At 36.1% G+C, this 18,885-nt stretch overlaps 1 protein-coding gene across 2 annotated transcripts in view; it reads left to right on the top strand.

Annotated features, from left to right (window-relative positions):
- bmp6 (bone morphogenetic protein 6) overlaps positions 1 to 15,297 on the top strand; it is a 36,551-nt gene extending 21,254 nt beyond the window's left edge. The window contains exons 3-7 of one of the 2 annotated variants that reach the window (XM_046833747.1): positions 3,700 to 3,848; positions 6,312 to 6,506; positions 11,398 to 11,474; positions 12,786 to 12,896; positions 12,984 to 15,297. In XM_046833747.1, the coding sequence (XP_046689703.1) occupies positions 3,700 to 3,848; positions 6,312 to 6,506; positions 11,398 to 11,474; positions 12,786 to 12,896; positions 12,984 to 13,133 (682 nt within the window). In that variant the 3' untranslated portion in view covers positions 13,134 to 15,297. Of the gene's footprint in view, positions 1 to 3,699; positions 3,849 to 6,311; positions 6,507 to 11,394; positions 11,475 to 12,785; positions 12,897 to 12,983 lie in introns of both variants that reach the window. The other variant, XM_046833746.1, reaches the window with a different exon arrangement.
- The last annotated feature ends 3,588 nt before the right edge of the window (positions 15,298 to 18,885 follow it).

Here is an 18,885-nt window from a genome sequence, read left to right as displayed (position 1 = left end):
CCAGGTACCAAATGCACCACCCGGCGCTGTTTAAACTACATGTTTTTTCCACATTGGAAACTGTTCTAAAGAAAACACATGTTTGATGAACTAAGACAGTCCAAAGTTATGTTTCTACATAATATTTCTAGCATCTAGGAACTATCTAAAACTTGGAACTATATGTGAAGGGTTGGTTGACAATTTTTCTTGTATATACAGAGAAAATGTTAAATTAAAGCTTAGTGGTAAAAAGTTGTCCAAAACCTGCAGTGTTATGAATATATAATCAGATAATGATTTATGTGCACCTGCAATTGATTTTTACAGCTAAAGGTGGAGTGCAGATTATGGTATGTTTCATTGAAAAAAATTGTGTGCTGAATTTGGCCCTCTGATATTAACTTATTGTTGATTGATGTTTCGTCTGATTAGCTGTATGTGGCATGTTTTATTGTATTGTTAAGGTGTATGCTGAATTTGGTACTTCTTGGTGTTTTCTTTGTAACGGTTTATTTGGGGGAAGGGGGATAGGGGTTACTAGTGTAACCAAAAAAGATTGTCTACTTACTTTGAATTTGTTGCCATTGTCTAAACAGTAGATGAGAAATGTGTGAGAAAAAAAAATTCACTTGCAAATCCAGACACCTCAGAGAAAATATGGACTGTTTTGAAAACTGTTTGTCAAAATATTTTGTGCATAATTGGCATTCCAGAAGGGCCTCTTTTCATGTCCTCATTTTTCATAGTTTAGATTAAACCATTATTAAGATTAAACAACCTAATAGGTTGCCAAACACAAAGGTTTCTAGAGTCTCTAAAGACAAAGGGATGAAGCATCTCAACTCTGTCTGGGTTTTAGGGTTTAGTATTGTGTTTGACATGAAGCAAACACTGTGCATCTTGTCTTCACTGACACTGTACATTTACTTAGGTTCCAAGGTGACGACATTGTTTAAACAAAAAAACAAGCTTTTTTAGGACTGAGGTACAACTTTTTGAATAAATGTATGTGTCTATCATCAAATGGAGTTAACCTGTAACTTGTCTGTTTGTTTAAGTTATGTTCACATAGCTCTCACAAGAACAGCATTTGGTGGATTTTTCAAATTTTTAATTTTGTAGTGAATTTTTAGTGTGGTACTACTGTTTTTGCAGTGTCCTTAGTTATTGTTAGATAAATCTGTTTTATATACGATTACATCAAAAGATTAAACATGATGTTGCAAATTATATTGTGATTTGTGGTGAGACTAGGGAGCAGGTTGAGAAGAGCCTAGAGAGGTGGAGGTACGCACTGGCGAGAAGGGAAGTGAAAGTCAGTAGGAGTAAAACAGAGTACATATGCGTAAATGAGAGGAAGGGCAGTAAAGTGGTGCGGTTGCAGGGAGAAGAGGTGGTGAAAGTGGAGGAGTTCAGGTACCTAGGTTCAACAGTGCAAAGTAATGGAGAGTGTGTTAAAGAAGTAAAGAAAAGAGTGCAGGCAGGGTGGAGTGGGTGGAGAAGAGTGGCAGGAGTGATTTGAGATAGAAGGGTATCTGCAAGAGTGAAAGGGCAGAGCTGAGAATGATGAGGTTTTCGTTGGGAGTGACGAGGATGGACAGGATTAGAAACGAGTTTATTAGAGGGACAGCGCATGCAGGACGTTTTGGGGACAAGGTGAGGGAGGGGAGATTGAGAGAACATGCAGCACCAGACTGACACCAGGCAGCGGAAAAAGGGAGTAAAACAAAGTGTAGTTTTATTGACCTATAAAAGTCAAACAAAGGAAACAATGAAACGAGAGTGCAGGGAATAAAGAACTTAACTGGAGCAGGCGTAACAAGGAGCACGAAATCGTCTGCAGGCGATTGCAGATTTTTGGCGATGCAGAGTAACAGGAACGATCCAGTGTACAGTAATGCCCAAAGTTCTGTCTCCATTTCCATTTATGCCTTGTCCAAAAAGTTTGTGAAGGTTTTGCGATCGGGCAGCATGCCCCCCGCTCTTTTCCCTGTCACTGAGATTTTGCTAATGATATTATGAAATGTGGGCGCATCCACAGTGGACAGCTGCTGCATCTTCTCAACAATAAAAGCAGCAACCAATTTGTTGAGATCACCTGGTGGTGAACGTGAACTAAAATCAAGCCTTTGTTGTTTAGATTGAGGCGGGGTGCAGGTTACATTCAGCTCTCTCTCTTCTACATTCCACAAGTTTTTTAAAATTCCTCGACTATTTCAAAATAATGAGAATACTTTCATCGCAGTAATGTAATGCCCTGCCATCTCCGCTTCTGACCAGCTTCTGTTCCTGCGGCTCGCATGTTTGAGTGCACGATTCTACGTGACTATGTTCATTTTAATTCAGGATTTTTTTTTTTTTATGCAAAATAATTTAATGTAAAAGTAACTCACATTATTTTTCAGATATTAACGTGTAAATGTATTACTTTACTCGTTACTCCAGAAAAGTAATATTATTACGTAATGCACGTTACTTGTAACACGTTACCAAAAACACTGTTTATGATGTGGTGCGGGCCAATTCACTGAGAGCGTGCATGATTTAATATAAAGAGTTTCATTGGTTCACCTTAACCTGTTCACCAATTTCATTGGTCTATTTTTGTATAGATTGTTGTATTAGGCATCTGTATCTGCTATTAACATTAAGGCGACTTTGGCATTTGTGACTGTGTGCTGTGGCCATACAGCTTGAATCAAGTAGACCATTTTCTCTTGTGGCTTTGAAATGCTCACCTTCATCTCACACTGGTATCTGCACATTATATTTGATGCAAATTTATATTTTATTTTGGACTACAATACTTCTTAGTGTCTGCCTCTGGTACACAATGAAACATAATTCAGTGAATTTTGTACAGCAGTTCTAACAATGCACAATGTTACATACTGGCTTCACAGAAAGGAAACTTAAAAGGGAAAACCCTTAATAAAAAAAAAGATCCAGAAAAGCAATATCAAAGGATATCACAAGCTAAGTCTGAAAGAAGGCAAAATGTAAAATTGGATGCATTTTGATCTCAATATACTTTATATTTTATATGCATTTAACTGTAGAACTGTAGAAAGGTTATACCAGGGCTACTAGATGCATCATTAGAAACGAACCCTGTATTATACTGTTACTGTGAGTGAATCTTAGCAAGTTTACTCCAAATTTGACTTATGAACTCAAAGAGGAATGCATGTCAAACAGAACAGCTATAATTAGTATTCTGTAAAATGGGATTGCTAAAGCATGACTGTAGGGGCATTCTCTAAAACACCTGTTTGTGGGAGCTTTGAAGTGGAACAAGGAGGAGAAGGAGGCATTCGGCTTACCAGCTTGCTATATCATTAGTGTAATTAGTATAGGCCTTGTCTAGAGCACACAAGTAAATACATGTGAAGACCTCAAAACAAGAAAATGTCTAAAATTATGTAATACTTCTGTTTATGTAAAGGTATACACAAATCTTTGATAAGCCTTTAAAACATGGACAATTGATCAAATGCTGACATGCCTTTGTGCTTCAATAGTTGCACAATTTTCTCTATGTTACATATAGACATAAAGTAGAAGTAAAACATGGCAGTGTTGACCGTGAAGACTAAAATTTTTTTTTTGTGATATTTGTTCAAGGTTCCTGCATTTGTCAAATAAAATAAAATAAAATAAAATCTCTTCGCTGCAATTCAACTGACAGATTGTACATGTAATATGTTTTCTATGTAGAGATGCAGACCTTTTGCTGTTGGAGTCCCGCCAACTGTGGGCAGTTGATGAAGGCTGGCTAGAGTTTGACATCACAGCCACCATAAACCTCTGGGTTATGAAGCCACATCATAATCTGGGCCTACAGATAAGTGTACAAACCAGCATTGGTAAGAAAATTAAGGGCTCTAAAAACTCTAAAGCATTAAATCTAAACATGATCATGATAAAATAGGGGGTTAAAAATAAGTTTTTATTTAGATTACCAATTCTTAATAATAGATGCAGTGATTGAGATCAGTCACAACAAAGTTTACATTTCATTTGAATTTTTTTTTACATTTCTGATCTTAAAAGAGTTGACCTTAAATGTTTTTAATATTTTGAAGCTTTATAAACTATCTTGTTTGTGTTATTGTGTATATGAAAAATAGTTTGACAGTATAGTTTGATCACTTGTACATGAAGTGCAAAATCTGACTTACCTTGATTAATGGTTCAATGGGCAATTATTGTTGTGTAAATAATAGTTTTAATAATACATCAAAAAATACTTTTCAGTTTAAATAATAAATATGAAAATAAATGTAATATTAAATATAAATGTTATAAATGTATATAAATATATAAATGCTAATGGACCCACTCTATCCAAATGTGCAAAAACAATCGGAAAACACAGCACAGATTAGGGCTGCTAGGCTTACAGTAATTTTGGAATCAATTTGAAAATGTAAAAATCGGATATTTGCTATTTATGCTCAATCATGTTGACCTGTTGCCAATTAACTTTATCAGTTATGAGATGTTTCACCAGGTGTTTATTTTTTTATGTTGCACAACCTTTTCAGGCTTTTGTGGTACCTATCCCAGCTTTTTTAAACACTTTGCTGACATAAAATTTTAAATAAGCAATCAAATTTCATATTTCCAATAATTGGTATATTGTTTTTATACTTCCATTTAATCAGAAAACGTTCAGTTAAATATGGGTTTTTGAATATTATTTTTAAAAACATTGCAGTGTTATTATTTACATTTTATAGTTTCCAAATTCTGAAGCCAGATGAGTGAGTGCAGTCAATTACCGTAGTGGAACATGCTAATGGAGCCACCCTCACTCACTATTCTGTTTATGGGCAGAATGGATTAGTGGTAATTTAGGTTGATTGATAAACATGATTTCATTTCCCTTAATATTTTAGAGGATATTTCTGCTTATGGGCTTAGTAGTAATTCAGGTTAATTATATGGTATGCCCAGATAATGCAGTGGGCTGTGTAAACTTCTCAATGTTCCAGGGTCCTTGGTTTGACCCTTGGCAGAGATAAATTTTTATTCCCAGGAAAAATGATGTTTGTTGAACAAAAACAAAATACATAACTATATTTATTCTCATAAAATTAATGTACAGATTAGAATAAAGCAAATTCAGCTCAATCTTTTTCACAGTGGAGAGTAATTTCAGGATTTAACAGTTGTAGTTGCAAATAGGCATCCTGAAAGAATTTTGCAATATTTAAAAGTAATAAGTGGGTAAATAAGCAATAATTAAAAGTATTAATATATGAGTCTAGTTGATGTTTAGTTTAGACACACATCTCTATCATTGGTTTTCTTAACACCTGTGTCTATCAAGCACACTTCTTTATCTATGTAACTCTTCATATTCTGTGTAAACTACCCATGTTTCATCTTTGCCACTTGTCATTCCAAAACTCTTCTTGCATGTCTCACTTACCCATTCATGGGGTCTTATCCCTAGATGAACCAAAACCCCAAAGCAGGGATTGCAAATGCTTTTTCAGTCCTCTCTTCCCACCAAAATCTGGGGGCTTAACTGACCATTAAGCCAGCCCATAGGAGTTTGGAATCTATTCAACCATAATTGAAAATAGACAAAAACTGCTTTCATTCTTTTATCCATATTTTAACTCCCAGCACTTCTATATCACTCAGTCCTGCCTCAGTGCTACCTTTTAGTCAAAACCCCCTCAAAAAGAAGCATTTCACACATTGAAATATGGTCTAAAAATGTCCAACACAATCAACTATTCTCTTAATAGACTGGGAAACAGAACAAAAAAAGGGTTTAATCACTTCCTTGTTAAACTGTTACTTCTCCACCCCGGAGTTTATCACTATGCCACAGTCTCAAGACAGTTCACTGGCATTCAAGCAAAGCCCCTTCAATCCAAAAGCATATCCTCCGAAAACTATGCCCCCTGTTCTGCAAATAAAACCTGATTGAAATCTCCCACCTTCATATTCGGAAGAGGAATGAAATTCTGTGAAATTGGGGACAGCTAAATCCTTCTGGAAAGTCACAAATACTTTTCCTTGTTTTGATCTGTTTGCTTTCAATCCTTTTCCAAAAAACTTTAAGACTTTAAACACATTTAATTCAAGTTAATTCCATCCACCTGCTCCCACAATCACCATGAAATGTATCATGTTAATTACTGCATCATATTACATTTGTCATGTAATTGTAGTGTAGCCAAAAGTGATAATCAGATACGTAGATATAGATAGAATTTTGGGTTAGCAGTGATGTTGTTAAATAAAAGTCTTATATATTTAAATGTTGTGTGGCACATTTATTATGACAGATTTGAAATCTCTTCTTACAGGAGAGAACATTAACCCTAAAGAGGCAGGGCTAGTCAGTCAGGGTGGCCCTCTGGAGAAGCAGCCCTTCATGGTGGCCTTCTTCAAGGTAAAAGAGCTCCACATCCGCACACCACGATCTGTAGGAAAACCCAGGCAGCAGAGCCGAAATCGTTCCACTTATCCACAGGAGGCACAAAAAGGCCCAGGACAAACAGGTTGGTTCCACAATCTACTACTGCTAGGAGAAAATCTTTAGATACTAAGCAGTATAGTTCTTGCTGTTTTTTTTACAAATAGCAGTAATGCTAATTCTTAGCATGTTTGAGCTAAAAAGGTATTACATCTTTGACATGCTGTCATTCATTTAGATAATAATAATAATTATAAATTAATAACATATATAAAGAATTCAGACTCCCTTCACTTTTTGCAATTTTATGTTGCAGCCTGTTACTACTATCGTTCAAAATTTTTCTTTTCTTATTAAACTACACTCAGTACCCCATAATATACCCCATAAATTACCCCATAATGACATTACATAATGACAAAGTGAAAATAGAATTCTATAAAATTTCAGTATTTTTTATTTCATTTTATTAAAAAACCTGAAATATCACATGTAAAAATTCAGACCCTTTGCAACAATACCTGAAAATTAGCTGAGGTGACTCTATTTCACATTATTGTTGCTGAGATTTGTTTATTGGACATATTTTGGAAAGGCACAAACCTCTGTATAGGAGGCCTCACAGCTGACAATGCATATCAGAGTGAAAAACCAAGCCATGAGGTAAAAGAGATAGGATTGTTGCAAGGAACAGATCTGGGGAAGGCTATAAAAACTGAAGATTTCCACGAGCACAGCGGCCTCCATAGTTCTTAAATGTAATAAGTGTGGCACAACCAGGACTCTTCCAAGAGCTGGTTGCCCAGCCAAACTGAAGAATTATGGAGAAGAATAAGAATTAGTAATAGAAGTGACCAAGAACCTGACTGTCACTCTGGCTAAACTCTGGAGATCCTGTGTGGAGTTGGCACAAAGTTTCCAAAGGACAACCATCACTGCAGCCCTTCACCAATACAAGCTTTATGGCAGGCTAGATGGAAGCCTTTCCGCAGTTCAGAACCAATGGAAGCCTGCTTGGATTTTGCCAACAGGCACCTGAATTACTTTAATCTGTGTGTAACAAGATTATGTGGTCTTATAAATCTAAGATTGAACTGTTTGGCCTTAATTATATTGAAGAAAAAAAAAAGGTTATGTCTAGAGGAAGCTAGACACCGCCCATCACTGACCCAAAACCATATAAGTCAAGAGTCAAGAAGCTTTTTATTGTCATTTCAACCATATATAGCTGATGCAGTACACAGTGAAATGAAACATCGTTTCTCCAGAACCCTGATGCTACATAAAACAACATAAAACAACAATCACAGAAACAGAAAAACACAGGGCCAAGGACTAGTAAGTGTCCTCGCCACATAAAGTGCATGTGTGCAACCCGGTGCAAACAGTGCAAAGACAACACAAGACAGTGCAAGACAATACACAGAACACAAAATAGCTCCGCCAGTAAACATGTTGTAAGGAGACAGTGAACAGTAGCAAAAATGTAAACAAAATATTGTACACAAAATATTGTGCAAAAGAGCAAATAGCAGCAATCCAGGGAAGATGTAAACAGTTTATGGTAATAAAGTGATGTAATGTGAGTGGTACTGAAGTCATGGGTGTGCGAAGTGAGTACGAGAGTGCCAAAAGTGAAGCATGACAGCAGCAGCAGGTTGAGGAAAAACTGAATGGAGCAAAGAACAGAAATATCCTCAATAAAAAAAAAATGTTCCACAGCACTCAGGTGCTCAGTCTCGGACTAAGGTTCAACATCCTACATAATAACAACCCTAAGCACACAGCCAAAACAACACAGGGGTATCTTAGGGACATCTCTGTGAAGTTTCTAGAGTGGCCCAGCCATGCCATGAAGAAGCAGAAAATCCCCCAATCCAGTAGTGCAAAGCTTATTGTGTCATACCCAAAAAAGGCTTAGGGTCTGAATGTAAAATTCCCCTTCTTCTTCTACAACTGTACAGATAAGGGCTGTAACTGGAAGATGACTATTTTAAGTTCCCATAAATAATGCAACTGTATTGCAGCATTTACTTTTTTAATAAACAATCCTTTTACAGCTATTTAGAGATCAAGTAATATTCAAGCAACGAAATAAAGTTTTCCTTTTTAGTGTGGCACACTCTTTAGGGATGTAATATAACTATTATTAACTGTTTGCATCATTATGCTATATTTATTTAGTACTCAAAATACCCGTATCTGTTTTTGTATTTGGATTAAATGCTCATGTGGTTGAGGCATATATGAGAATTTAAGGAATCATAACCTTTTTCATTTTATACTTTATTTTATACTCTTGAAACTGTTGTTTTTCGGAAATGTTCATGTTCTATCTAATGTGACTGGGAAAACAAGCTGTTTCATGTGTTTGTATGTACGCTGTATGCATTGCAGTATGTAGTGTTGTTTTTCCCAAATCAATAAACTCTGATTTAGTCTAGAATTATAAATGTAGCAATTTCATAAAATTGAGCTTGATTAACCTTTACAGACAGTTTATAAACATATGTCTTCTGTTTGTAGAAATTAATTCATAAATTAAGGAATTCTTTTGGAGTACAGTAAGGCATTGTTTAGACCAGGATAATATAGAAATATCTTATTCCTAGATAGGTAGATAGATAGGTATATTATATTATATATTATTTGGTCATTTATATATATATATATATATATATATATATATATATATATATATATATATATATATATATATAGGTCATTTTGGTGGGAAACTCTACTCACTCAGATTAAGCACTTCAAAAATCAGCCAGGCTTCAGTCAGGATCCACAACAGACCATCCTGCTCCATCACGTTGAACACTGAAAGCCTTTAGGGATAAGTACTTTTCCTGTACACGCTGCTCACCAAAGAATTTATAGCTTTTTAATCACAGTAACCACATTACCATGATTTTATGAGGTACACATCCATGACCACCTCTCATAGTTCTGTACCACATCCTCCTTAGTAAAGAAAGCTGGTATGCACAAACCCATCATCAGCTGCTTCTACAGAAGCATCATAGCTTACATCATCACCTGCAGCATCACTCCCCGGTATGGGAAATTCTCCACCTAAAAGAGAAAAGCACCTTGAAGATGGCCCTTTTGCACTACTTTAGAAGGTCAATGGAGAATGACCAGGTTGTCTTGAGCTGACAGAAATGCTACAGTAACTCAGATAAACAACAGCAGGCCATATTAGACAAAAAAGCTGAGGCTACAGTGTATAGACTAAAATTGTACAGTTTAAGACTGAAAAATGCAGCCTGGTCTGTTAAAGCTCAATTTCTGCTGAGGCACACAGATGGTAGGAATTTGAGACCAACAGCATATTATAATACAATTATTCAATGATGAGAAAAAAAATGGGGAAAAAAAAACAGCTGCTATTATCCAATTAGTTTTCAGCAGGCATTTACGGTTAGCACTAAGCTAGCATCATGAAACTTGGCTACTTTAGGGACACACTATAATCTGAATCAGTTTCACTCAAATTAGCCACTGGTGGCATTATTCATAGTTTGCACACAAAACCAAGTATATCTAATGGAAAAAAAATACAATTAAATGTAAAAATGTGAATGTAATACTTTAGATCAAATTATTCCATATGACATTTTTGGAGCATTTAATTTTGCATACCAGGGCTGGTGGCAGCAGTGGACAGGGGTGAGCTTGCCCACCCAATCAAAGTTTGATTTTATAAAAAAAAAAAAAAAAAAGTAAATAATCGGAATGATTTTTAACTTCTGACTGGGTGGGCAGCAGCTTACAGCCAATGAACAATGATCAGTCTCTAATAGTGCTACACAAAGCCCCGCCCCTGCAGCACAGAATAGTTTTTCACATTTATACTTCCAGTTCAACACGTTTAAAAGCTTTAGCTACATGCTGCCTTTTTTTTTTTATTTGTATACTTCTTCAGTTTGTGATTGTTGTGCAGCAGCTAACGAATCATATTTTGAATTCAATTAATTTGTATTAGTATAGCACTTTCAACAATGAATATTGTCTCAAAGCAGCTTTACACAGATATGTGGTGATAAAGAATGAATAAAATGTTCTTTATAAGTGTAAGTTTGTCCCTAATGAGCCGAATATCCATTTATTACAGATAAACAATGTTGAGGTGTGCAGTGATGCAAACTGTAGTCCTGAGTCAGTGTAGCAGACATTAACTACAGTCCAAATCCATATCCTCAAAGCTCCTGTTCTTACTCCGTAATTTCATGGATTCCTAGGGGGTTGATATGAAACCATCCCCAGCCGCATAGAGTAGCCTCCAATCAAAAAGAACACCATCCAGAGGCAGGGTCGTAGTTGGCAGATCTGAGGAGGGGAAAGGGGCAGGAACAGTGGCCACTGGAACCTCAGGAGCATGTTTAACTCGATCCAGAGAGAGAGAGGGGGAGAGAGGGAAGGGGGTGACAGGGAGAGAAGGATATGAATTATGTGCCTTTATTATTGTGTTAAATTTAAGGACACTCTGCAGTTGGGATTCGGGTAAGACCAAAAGGGAGAATCAGAAGGTAACACAGACATGAGGGATCTCTGGGATAAGAGACGACCCACCACACCACCGTCAACAAACCTGAATGAACGTGTGAGAGTGAGGGGACGACAGCATACAAATATCCCAGTTCACCAAACACTATATATCCATGATCCCTCCAGATCTGCTCCTTTACCTTAACAAATAAAAAATCATGACTTTCCTATTGATTCTGTGCTGCACTCCTACAAAACCTCACAAACCTCCTGGAAAAACTCACAAAAATACAGCTTAAGCAAATAACAAATGAACGTAACTATATAAAGGTGCATGATCATATAGACATGTTTGTTTATGTTTGTATGATTGGAAATTTTATATTGGATTTTTATTTTTTTATTTTTTTACAGTACAGTTACAGTTTTATTTAGACGATGTGCTGTTCACAATGTTCACTCTTTCTTTTTTGTAGTAGATCATAATAGCAGTGATCAGAAGACAGCCTGCAGAAAACATGAACTATATGTCAGCTTCAGAGATTTGGGCTGGCAGGTGAGAACAGACACACACATTTAAACATTCTCGTTGTTTTGGTGACTATAATATACAACATATTAAACCATGTGTTGGATGGGCTACAAAATAAAAGACAACCAATAACAGGAATCTAAGGTAACGTTAGGCTCAGGCTCACAGAAACTAATGATATGAAATATTGAAAAAAATGGAGAGGCTTCTGATAAGGCATATAAAGCACCAGGCATCAGGCCATGCCTCTGTGTTTATCATCTTGCACCTGAACTACAGAAGGTTTCGGCTCTTATCTTGCACCTGGAAATCTCTCTGGAGCCCCAAATAAATCGTTTTATTTATCTGTAGCATGAACATTTATATTCAGTAGGCTTAAATGTGGTGTCCTTTTTTTTCCAACATGACAAATAAGGTTTAAAAACGTGTGTTTTGTCATTACTAGTAACTGAACTGGTAAACCTTTACTGAGGGTACTGTCATGAGAGGATATTTAATGGCCAAAGTGGCATAGTGGAAGATAATTAGCATGCAGTATAGTCAAGTCAAGTCAAGTTTATTTCTATAGCGCTTTTCACAACAGACATTGTCTCAAAGGAGCTTAACAAAATGTAACAGTTAAGGTAAAAGGGTGTGCAACTGATGACCTGTAGGAAGAAGCTGCCCTGCAACCTACTGGTGTAAGATGTGATGCTGTGATATTGTCTGCCTGCAGGTAGCACTGAGAGCAGTCCAAGGCTTGGATGAATAGATGCTGGTGAATTGCATCAATATAAATGGATCATGGCTTCCCATTAGAATCCATTTGATAGTGATGGGTGTGCACCCTGTTGTCTTTTTGATGTTGAGCTAAAGCTTGTTTTTCTGGCACCAGTGTATCCAAATTATCAACTCTTTTTTGTTGGCTGTTTCATTATTGTCAGCATTCAGACATACCACTATTGTGCCATCTACAAATTTGAGAATGACATGGCCACACACGTATCTCTATTTTGTTTCTGTACTGACACCTGTTCTAATGGTTGTGAAGAGAAGTCTTTTTTAAACTCTGCCACATTGCTGGAATTAAAGGCTGTCACTAAAACTGAACACTGACTGGAAATCAGTATTTTTCATCTTGCAGATGGCATGGAATATAATGATGGCTATTAAAAGGTAGCACATATAGTAACAACTCGGGTCACTCAAAACTGTTCAGTGCCATATACTGTATATATAATGTGATGTGGTGAATTATGATGCAGGTTTTAAATCAAGTGCTAGCATTAACCAACTGCAGCCAGATAATAACTACTATTTTCATGACTAATTTCACTTGTCTTTGTCTGATGCCAGGATTGGATTATTGCACCTGAAGGATATGCAGCTAATTACTGTGATGGAGAATGCTCATTCCCATTAAATGCTCACATGAATGCTACAAATCATGCTATTGTACAGACACTGGTGAGGCATGGAATTATCATTTACACAGAAATGCACAAACAATATAACTTTCACTACTTTTAAAATAAAAAAATACCTTTCCCACAGGTCCACCTGATGAATCCTGAAAATGTTCCGAAGCCATGCTGTGCTCCAACTAAGTTGCATGCCATATCTGTGCTGTATTTTGATGACAACTCCAATGTCATCCTAAAAAAGTACAAAAACATGGTGGTGCGTGCATGTGGCTGCCACTGACATTGAGGAGGACATACAAGATTGCCTCTGCTAAACAGTTTGTGTGTGCATCTTTTTCTTCACTATGCATGCACAATGCAGACTAGAGGTGGGGTTATTAAGGACTGAGCTGCTTTTTCATCTGTTTTCTGATCCGTTTTTTGAGCATTCTGTCTACATTTCTATATAGAATTTTTCATATTTATTCTGTATTTGACTAAAGTTTTATTTTTAGCAACTCAATTATATGTCAAATACATCTATACAATAAAAACTAGAGCTATTTAATTTTTTCTTCTTACATGTTTTGTAAAAAAAAAAAAAAATCTATCAAATTATTTTTCAGACATTTTTTCATCTTGGGTCTTAATAAAACAATATTCTAATTCTTTAAGACGTTAATTTATACCTCCAGTGGTTTGCCTCGGCCAAGCAGCAGTGACACCTGAGACCAGAATAATCTGTTTGTATGTATGTTTGTATGTACAGTATCTCCCAAAAGTAAGTACATCATAAAAGTGAGTAGTATATCTTCTTAAGGGACAATACTATAGAAATGAAACTTTTCTATATATTTTACAATGGTCAGTGTGCAGCTTATATAGCAGTACAGATTTACAGTCCTCTAGAAATGATTTAACATAAAGCAATTATTGTCAAAATAACTGACAACGAAAGTGAGTACACCCCAAGTGATAACAGCTGTACGTCGTTTAATCATGCAAAGCCACATGTCCTATTCATCATGTTCATGTTTTTTTCTGCTTGACAGGGGCATACGAGTTTGTGTATATTTTATTAGAGCAGTTAGAATTTGATGCTTTGAGTACAATGTTTCAATGTTGAGTTCAATGTTCTATGGCACCTCATGGCAAAGATCTCTAAAGGATTTGGGAATTAGAATTGATGCCCTCCACAAAGATAGCAGAGGCTATAAGAAGATTGGTAACACCATAAAACTGAGTTACAGTACAGTGGACAGGATCATACAGAAGTTTTCCAATATGGGTTCTATTCAGAAAAGGCCTAACAATCAAAGATTGATGAAGTTAAATCCTCTGTGCTGTGCGTCAGGTGCAGAAGCTGGTTTTTAAAAAACCTACACGAGTGCTGCCAGCGTTGCTTTAGATGTTGCAGAAGCGGACAGTCTGCTTGTCAGTGCTCTGCAGACTGCAACAAGTCGGTTTGCATGGCCGTCATCCCAGAAGGAAGCCTCTTCTGAAGCTGGCTCACAAGAAAGTTTGCAAACAGTTTGCTGAAGACCAGTCCAAGAGCATGAATTACTGGAACCATGTCATGTGGTCTGATGAGACTAATATAAACTTGTTTCGGTCAGATGGTGCCCAGCAAGAAAAATGTGTCTTGCCTACAGTTAAGCATGGTGGTGATGGTAGTAGCATCATGGTCTGGGGCTGCATGAGTGCTGCCTGTACGGGGGAGCTGCAGTTTATTGAGGGGAACATAGATTCTAAGATGTACTGTGACATTATGACATTACCTGTAGCGCATCCTCAAGCGGAAGGTGAAGAAGTGCCATGTGTTTAAAATCCAGCAGCTTCGGGATGTCATTATGTAGGAGGAGAAGAGGATCTTAGCAACAACCTGTGCAGCTCTGGAGAATTCCATGCCCAGGAGGATTAAGGCAGTACTAGATACAGAAAAAAAAAATCTGAAATGTCCCAGACCAGACAAACTAATACAAATTACACAGGCAGCAATCAACAGTCAATTATTGACCTGAGAAACAAATTAAGCACATAGAAAAACACAAAAGAAATCAAGAAAACAAATACTATATAATTGAGTTTACTCATTTGAGGATAAGCAGATGTAACAGGAGGCCCAGAAATACCCTGCACCACACCAGCATACACATTCTACACACCCTAAAAGTTGAATGTAGGTGACAAGCACAGCACTAATTGAGAAAGAAAACATTAGAAGAAAGCTAGCCTGCTATTTTACATTATCATAAGTCATAAAAACATTCATTAATACTCTGTCAATGCAGTGATTGAAATGCAAAATAATGGCATAGTTAATCATAACGACCATGGCAAAAGCATAATCATATGCTGTATATCAACATTATTGTGTTATACATTTGATTTGATTAAACATTGGATTCAGTTAAACAATGAAAAAAAAACATTGTATTACTCTTCACTATTCACTCACAATATACCTTTGTTGAAGTTAATTAACAAACTATTAAATAAACATAATTAATAAAACACAGAATTAACAATTATTGGTTTTACACAAGAATACCCTCAAGTTATGTGCTGGTGAATGGATCACTCTGGTCGATACAGCAAATATCTCTCAAGAAAATACATTTCAATTCAGTTTTTATTTGTATATTGTTTTTAAATGGGCCTCTTTACAAAAATATATAAAAATCCATGTTTACATTTTGATTGTTTACATTTATATCCATGTGTACCTATAAATGTGATCCATTTAAAGGCACCGGTGACAAAGATTTCTGAAGAAATCATGTGACACCAGATAGATTATATATATATATATATACACACACACACAGACACACACACACACACATATACATATATATATATATATATATATATATATATATATATATATATATATATGTCAAAATGTGTCATTGTGTAACTAACTTATAAGCAACGTATGATTGTTAGAATCTGAATTATTTATGAATCAATTAGTTTTAATATCTAACAGTCTATTTTGTTGAAGATATAAAATGCTAAAATATTTTAAACAATTGCAGCCCAAAGCCATTTGATTTGTAAGTTCTAATTTTCACAAGTGTAGTGATTTTACCACTGTGAAGCAAAACTTTTAGTGCTTTGAGACATAACTGACTGAGCTGCCATGTGGTATCTTGTTAAAATTGCCAAATGTATTATTTAAATCAATGTAATGTATGAAGTATGCTCTTTTGTGCTCCGCTTGTCTGTGAGTAGCTTTCTTTAGCAGTACAACAATTTGGAATATCCTGCAATAAAAATAAACCACTTTTGTATTAAAAAAAAAGTTTTAAACAGGTCGACCAAAGAAAACAATGGCAGTTAATAACAACCTCCAGTAGTCAGGGGTGATTATGTTCGGAAGTCCACCTTTAGACCAGCACTAAATAAGAATGGTATGCATGACAGAATAGAAAGGAGGAAGCCATTACTCTACAAAAACAAACACTCTGCCTGTCTAAAGTTTGCTTAAGAACCCTACTGAAAGAATATACTGATAAATTAATAAAATAACTTTTTGAATTCAGTAAAAAGCATAGAATGCATGACTTGCCATTATTGATGGACCTCTTAATTCTCTATTGTACCAGCAAATCTTACATGAGAATGCAAAGGCATGGAATTTTGAAATGGGCATGCTGTTATGAGCAACATACCAATAGAGGCTCTCTAGATGGTGTCTTTAATTTTGCAACTAGTTTTTTTTTTTTTCTAGACAATTACCAACTATGAACAATCTTCACAAACAATCTAAAAGGCATGTAAGTGAGCTTTAATCCTGTGACTTCCATCCTCCTTTCTTTAAGCAGGTCTCCCTGTCCTGCTCTATGATCACTTGCTGCTGTACTGTTCTTTGAAGCACATGCAGAAAAGCATTCGGTGAAGTAAATCGCAAAACAAGAGATCAGTTTAACATTCAATGTATAAATATAATTTGAACAGTACTTTAACAGTATTAAGTACTTTCTTTTTTATTTTTAAACTATGCAGTTTTGAAACTAGCCCAGTGCCATGCTAACTAACACACATGATGTAGCTAACCTAGCTACCCAAAGCATGCTAACATTAGTCAAGAAACATCAGTAAATGAAAACTAGATGGCCAAATTAAAATGGAAAAACTGTCTTCTCCATGTCTGTCTCTGCCTCTTCCACAACAGATGCCAGAGATTGAGTCAATCAGTGAAAGTTCTCAGGCACTGCCATTCCAGCTGGACTCAGTCAGTATTTAATCACTGCCTGATAATAGGCCAGAGCTAGTATAAGTAGAGCAGGCAATTGCCTAGGGCCTCGGGCTTGGATAGGGAGGCCTCCATAACCGCAACAAACTTATAGTTCACAAATCAAGATGGGCAGCATAAGACAAGGCTCTTTGTCCATGAAATACCCATGAAGTGGAACCAGTTAACATCACCTTTAATGTGAGTCCCCACCCTCTGAATGTATGAAGTCTGTGTACAGTCATGAAAAAAATCTACCTTTTCTGCAGACTGACCTGGTGGTGCCAAAATGAGTACATAAAATAAACAGAGCCTTATTTAGCCGATTCGTGTGAGCACCATTTGAAGGTGGATCAATATTTGCAGACGGTTTCAAAACAGTGCGAGTGCCGTGACGACTTTAAAAAATACTAAAAAAAAAGAAGAAAAAGTTTGTAAATTGAAACAGCAATTGCATCTAGGCTGGAGCATTGTTTAAAAAAAAGTACCTCAAACGTCTGTATATCTAATACATTCTGGTGATGTTTACATGATCATAATAGCCCACTTCATACTTACTCGTTCTAGTTTTCAACTAAATTGTGCTGTTGTACAGTATGTATATAAATATATAAATAAATGCAATGTAAGCTTAAAATAAAATGTAATAAGTTAACTATTCTTTCTGCTTAGTAGTTTCTCTCTTTCACGTCCACTGTTAATTTGCTTATATAGTACATATTTAGGGTTTTTAAATGCAATACAGTGTGTTGGATGATCCGCTGTGGCGACCCCTAATGGGAGCAGCCGGAAAAAGAAGAAGATTGCGTCAGTGTGCTATGAGTTCAGGTATCTGGGGTCAACAGTGCAAAGTAATGAAGTGTGTTAGAGAAGTGAAGAAAAGGGTGAAGTCAGGGTGGAGTGGGTGGAGAAGAGTGGCAGGAGTGATTTGTGATAGAAGGGTAGCTGCAAGAGAGATTTTCAATGGCAGTGACGAGGATAGACAAGATTAGAAACAAGTTTATTAGAGGGACACACCGGGTGTGTGTCAGTGAGTTACTGTAAATAAATTACTAAACAAATTTTTAAAACTCCTGGTTGATTTAATGTGTGCCTATGTGAGAAATTTATAATAAACATTATCTTTAAAATGCTAACTTTAGTAAGTTTAAGTAATGAGCAGAAAAAAAACTAAGAAATATTTATTAGTGGGCCGAGTCATTTAAAAAAAAAAAAAAAGTGAACCATGGTGATAGTTTTAAAACAAAAGAATGGCAATTATCACCATGTCTGAATACATGCTTATTTAAAGAAAAAGAGATGAAAGGAAACTTCAGGGTAGCTTTCAAGTTTTCAGTTAAATAATTAGCATTCACAGAGGTCTAATCCCAAATTCTACTAAGAAAGAATGGAATAAATATGTAAAAAAAAAAAACATAACGTCACAGCATGTGCCACGTTGTAAGCTGCATTGCTGATTAATTGGAACGCAGCATGGAAGAGGCTTTAAAATCAAATTAGATCTTGTTTTAACTGACTGCTGAACAGATCATTCAAGTTCTGTAGACATTATCTGATGACACCTGTGACCCATCTAGTATTGTTGGCCAAACTTGATCACTGTTATGTGGAAGAAATCATAAACACTATTAAGCAAAGCAAATAAATAAATAACAAACAAGAAAGCTGACTTAACCAACCCAGTTGATGGGTACACAAAACGACTGCTTTTGGAGCACATGGTGCATGCATAAAGATGGACACTACTGGGGGAAAACACGTACATGGCTTGATCTTCCGGTGAATTGGTGATGCTAAACACAAAAAGGTAAGC

Source organism: Silurus meridionalis, chromosome 21 (genome assembly GCF_014805685.1).
Source record: "Silurus meridionalis isolate SWU-2019-XX chromosome 21, ASM1480568v1, whole genome shotgun sequence".
Classification (NCBI taxonomy): Eukaryota; Metazoa; Chordata; class Actinopteri; order Siluriformes; family Siluridae; genus Silurus; species Silurus meridionalis.
Note: the sequence above shows the minus strand (reverse complement) of the source record. Positions and strands in the feature narration are given on the sequence as shown.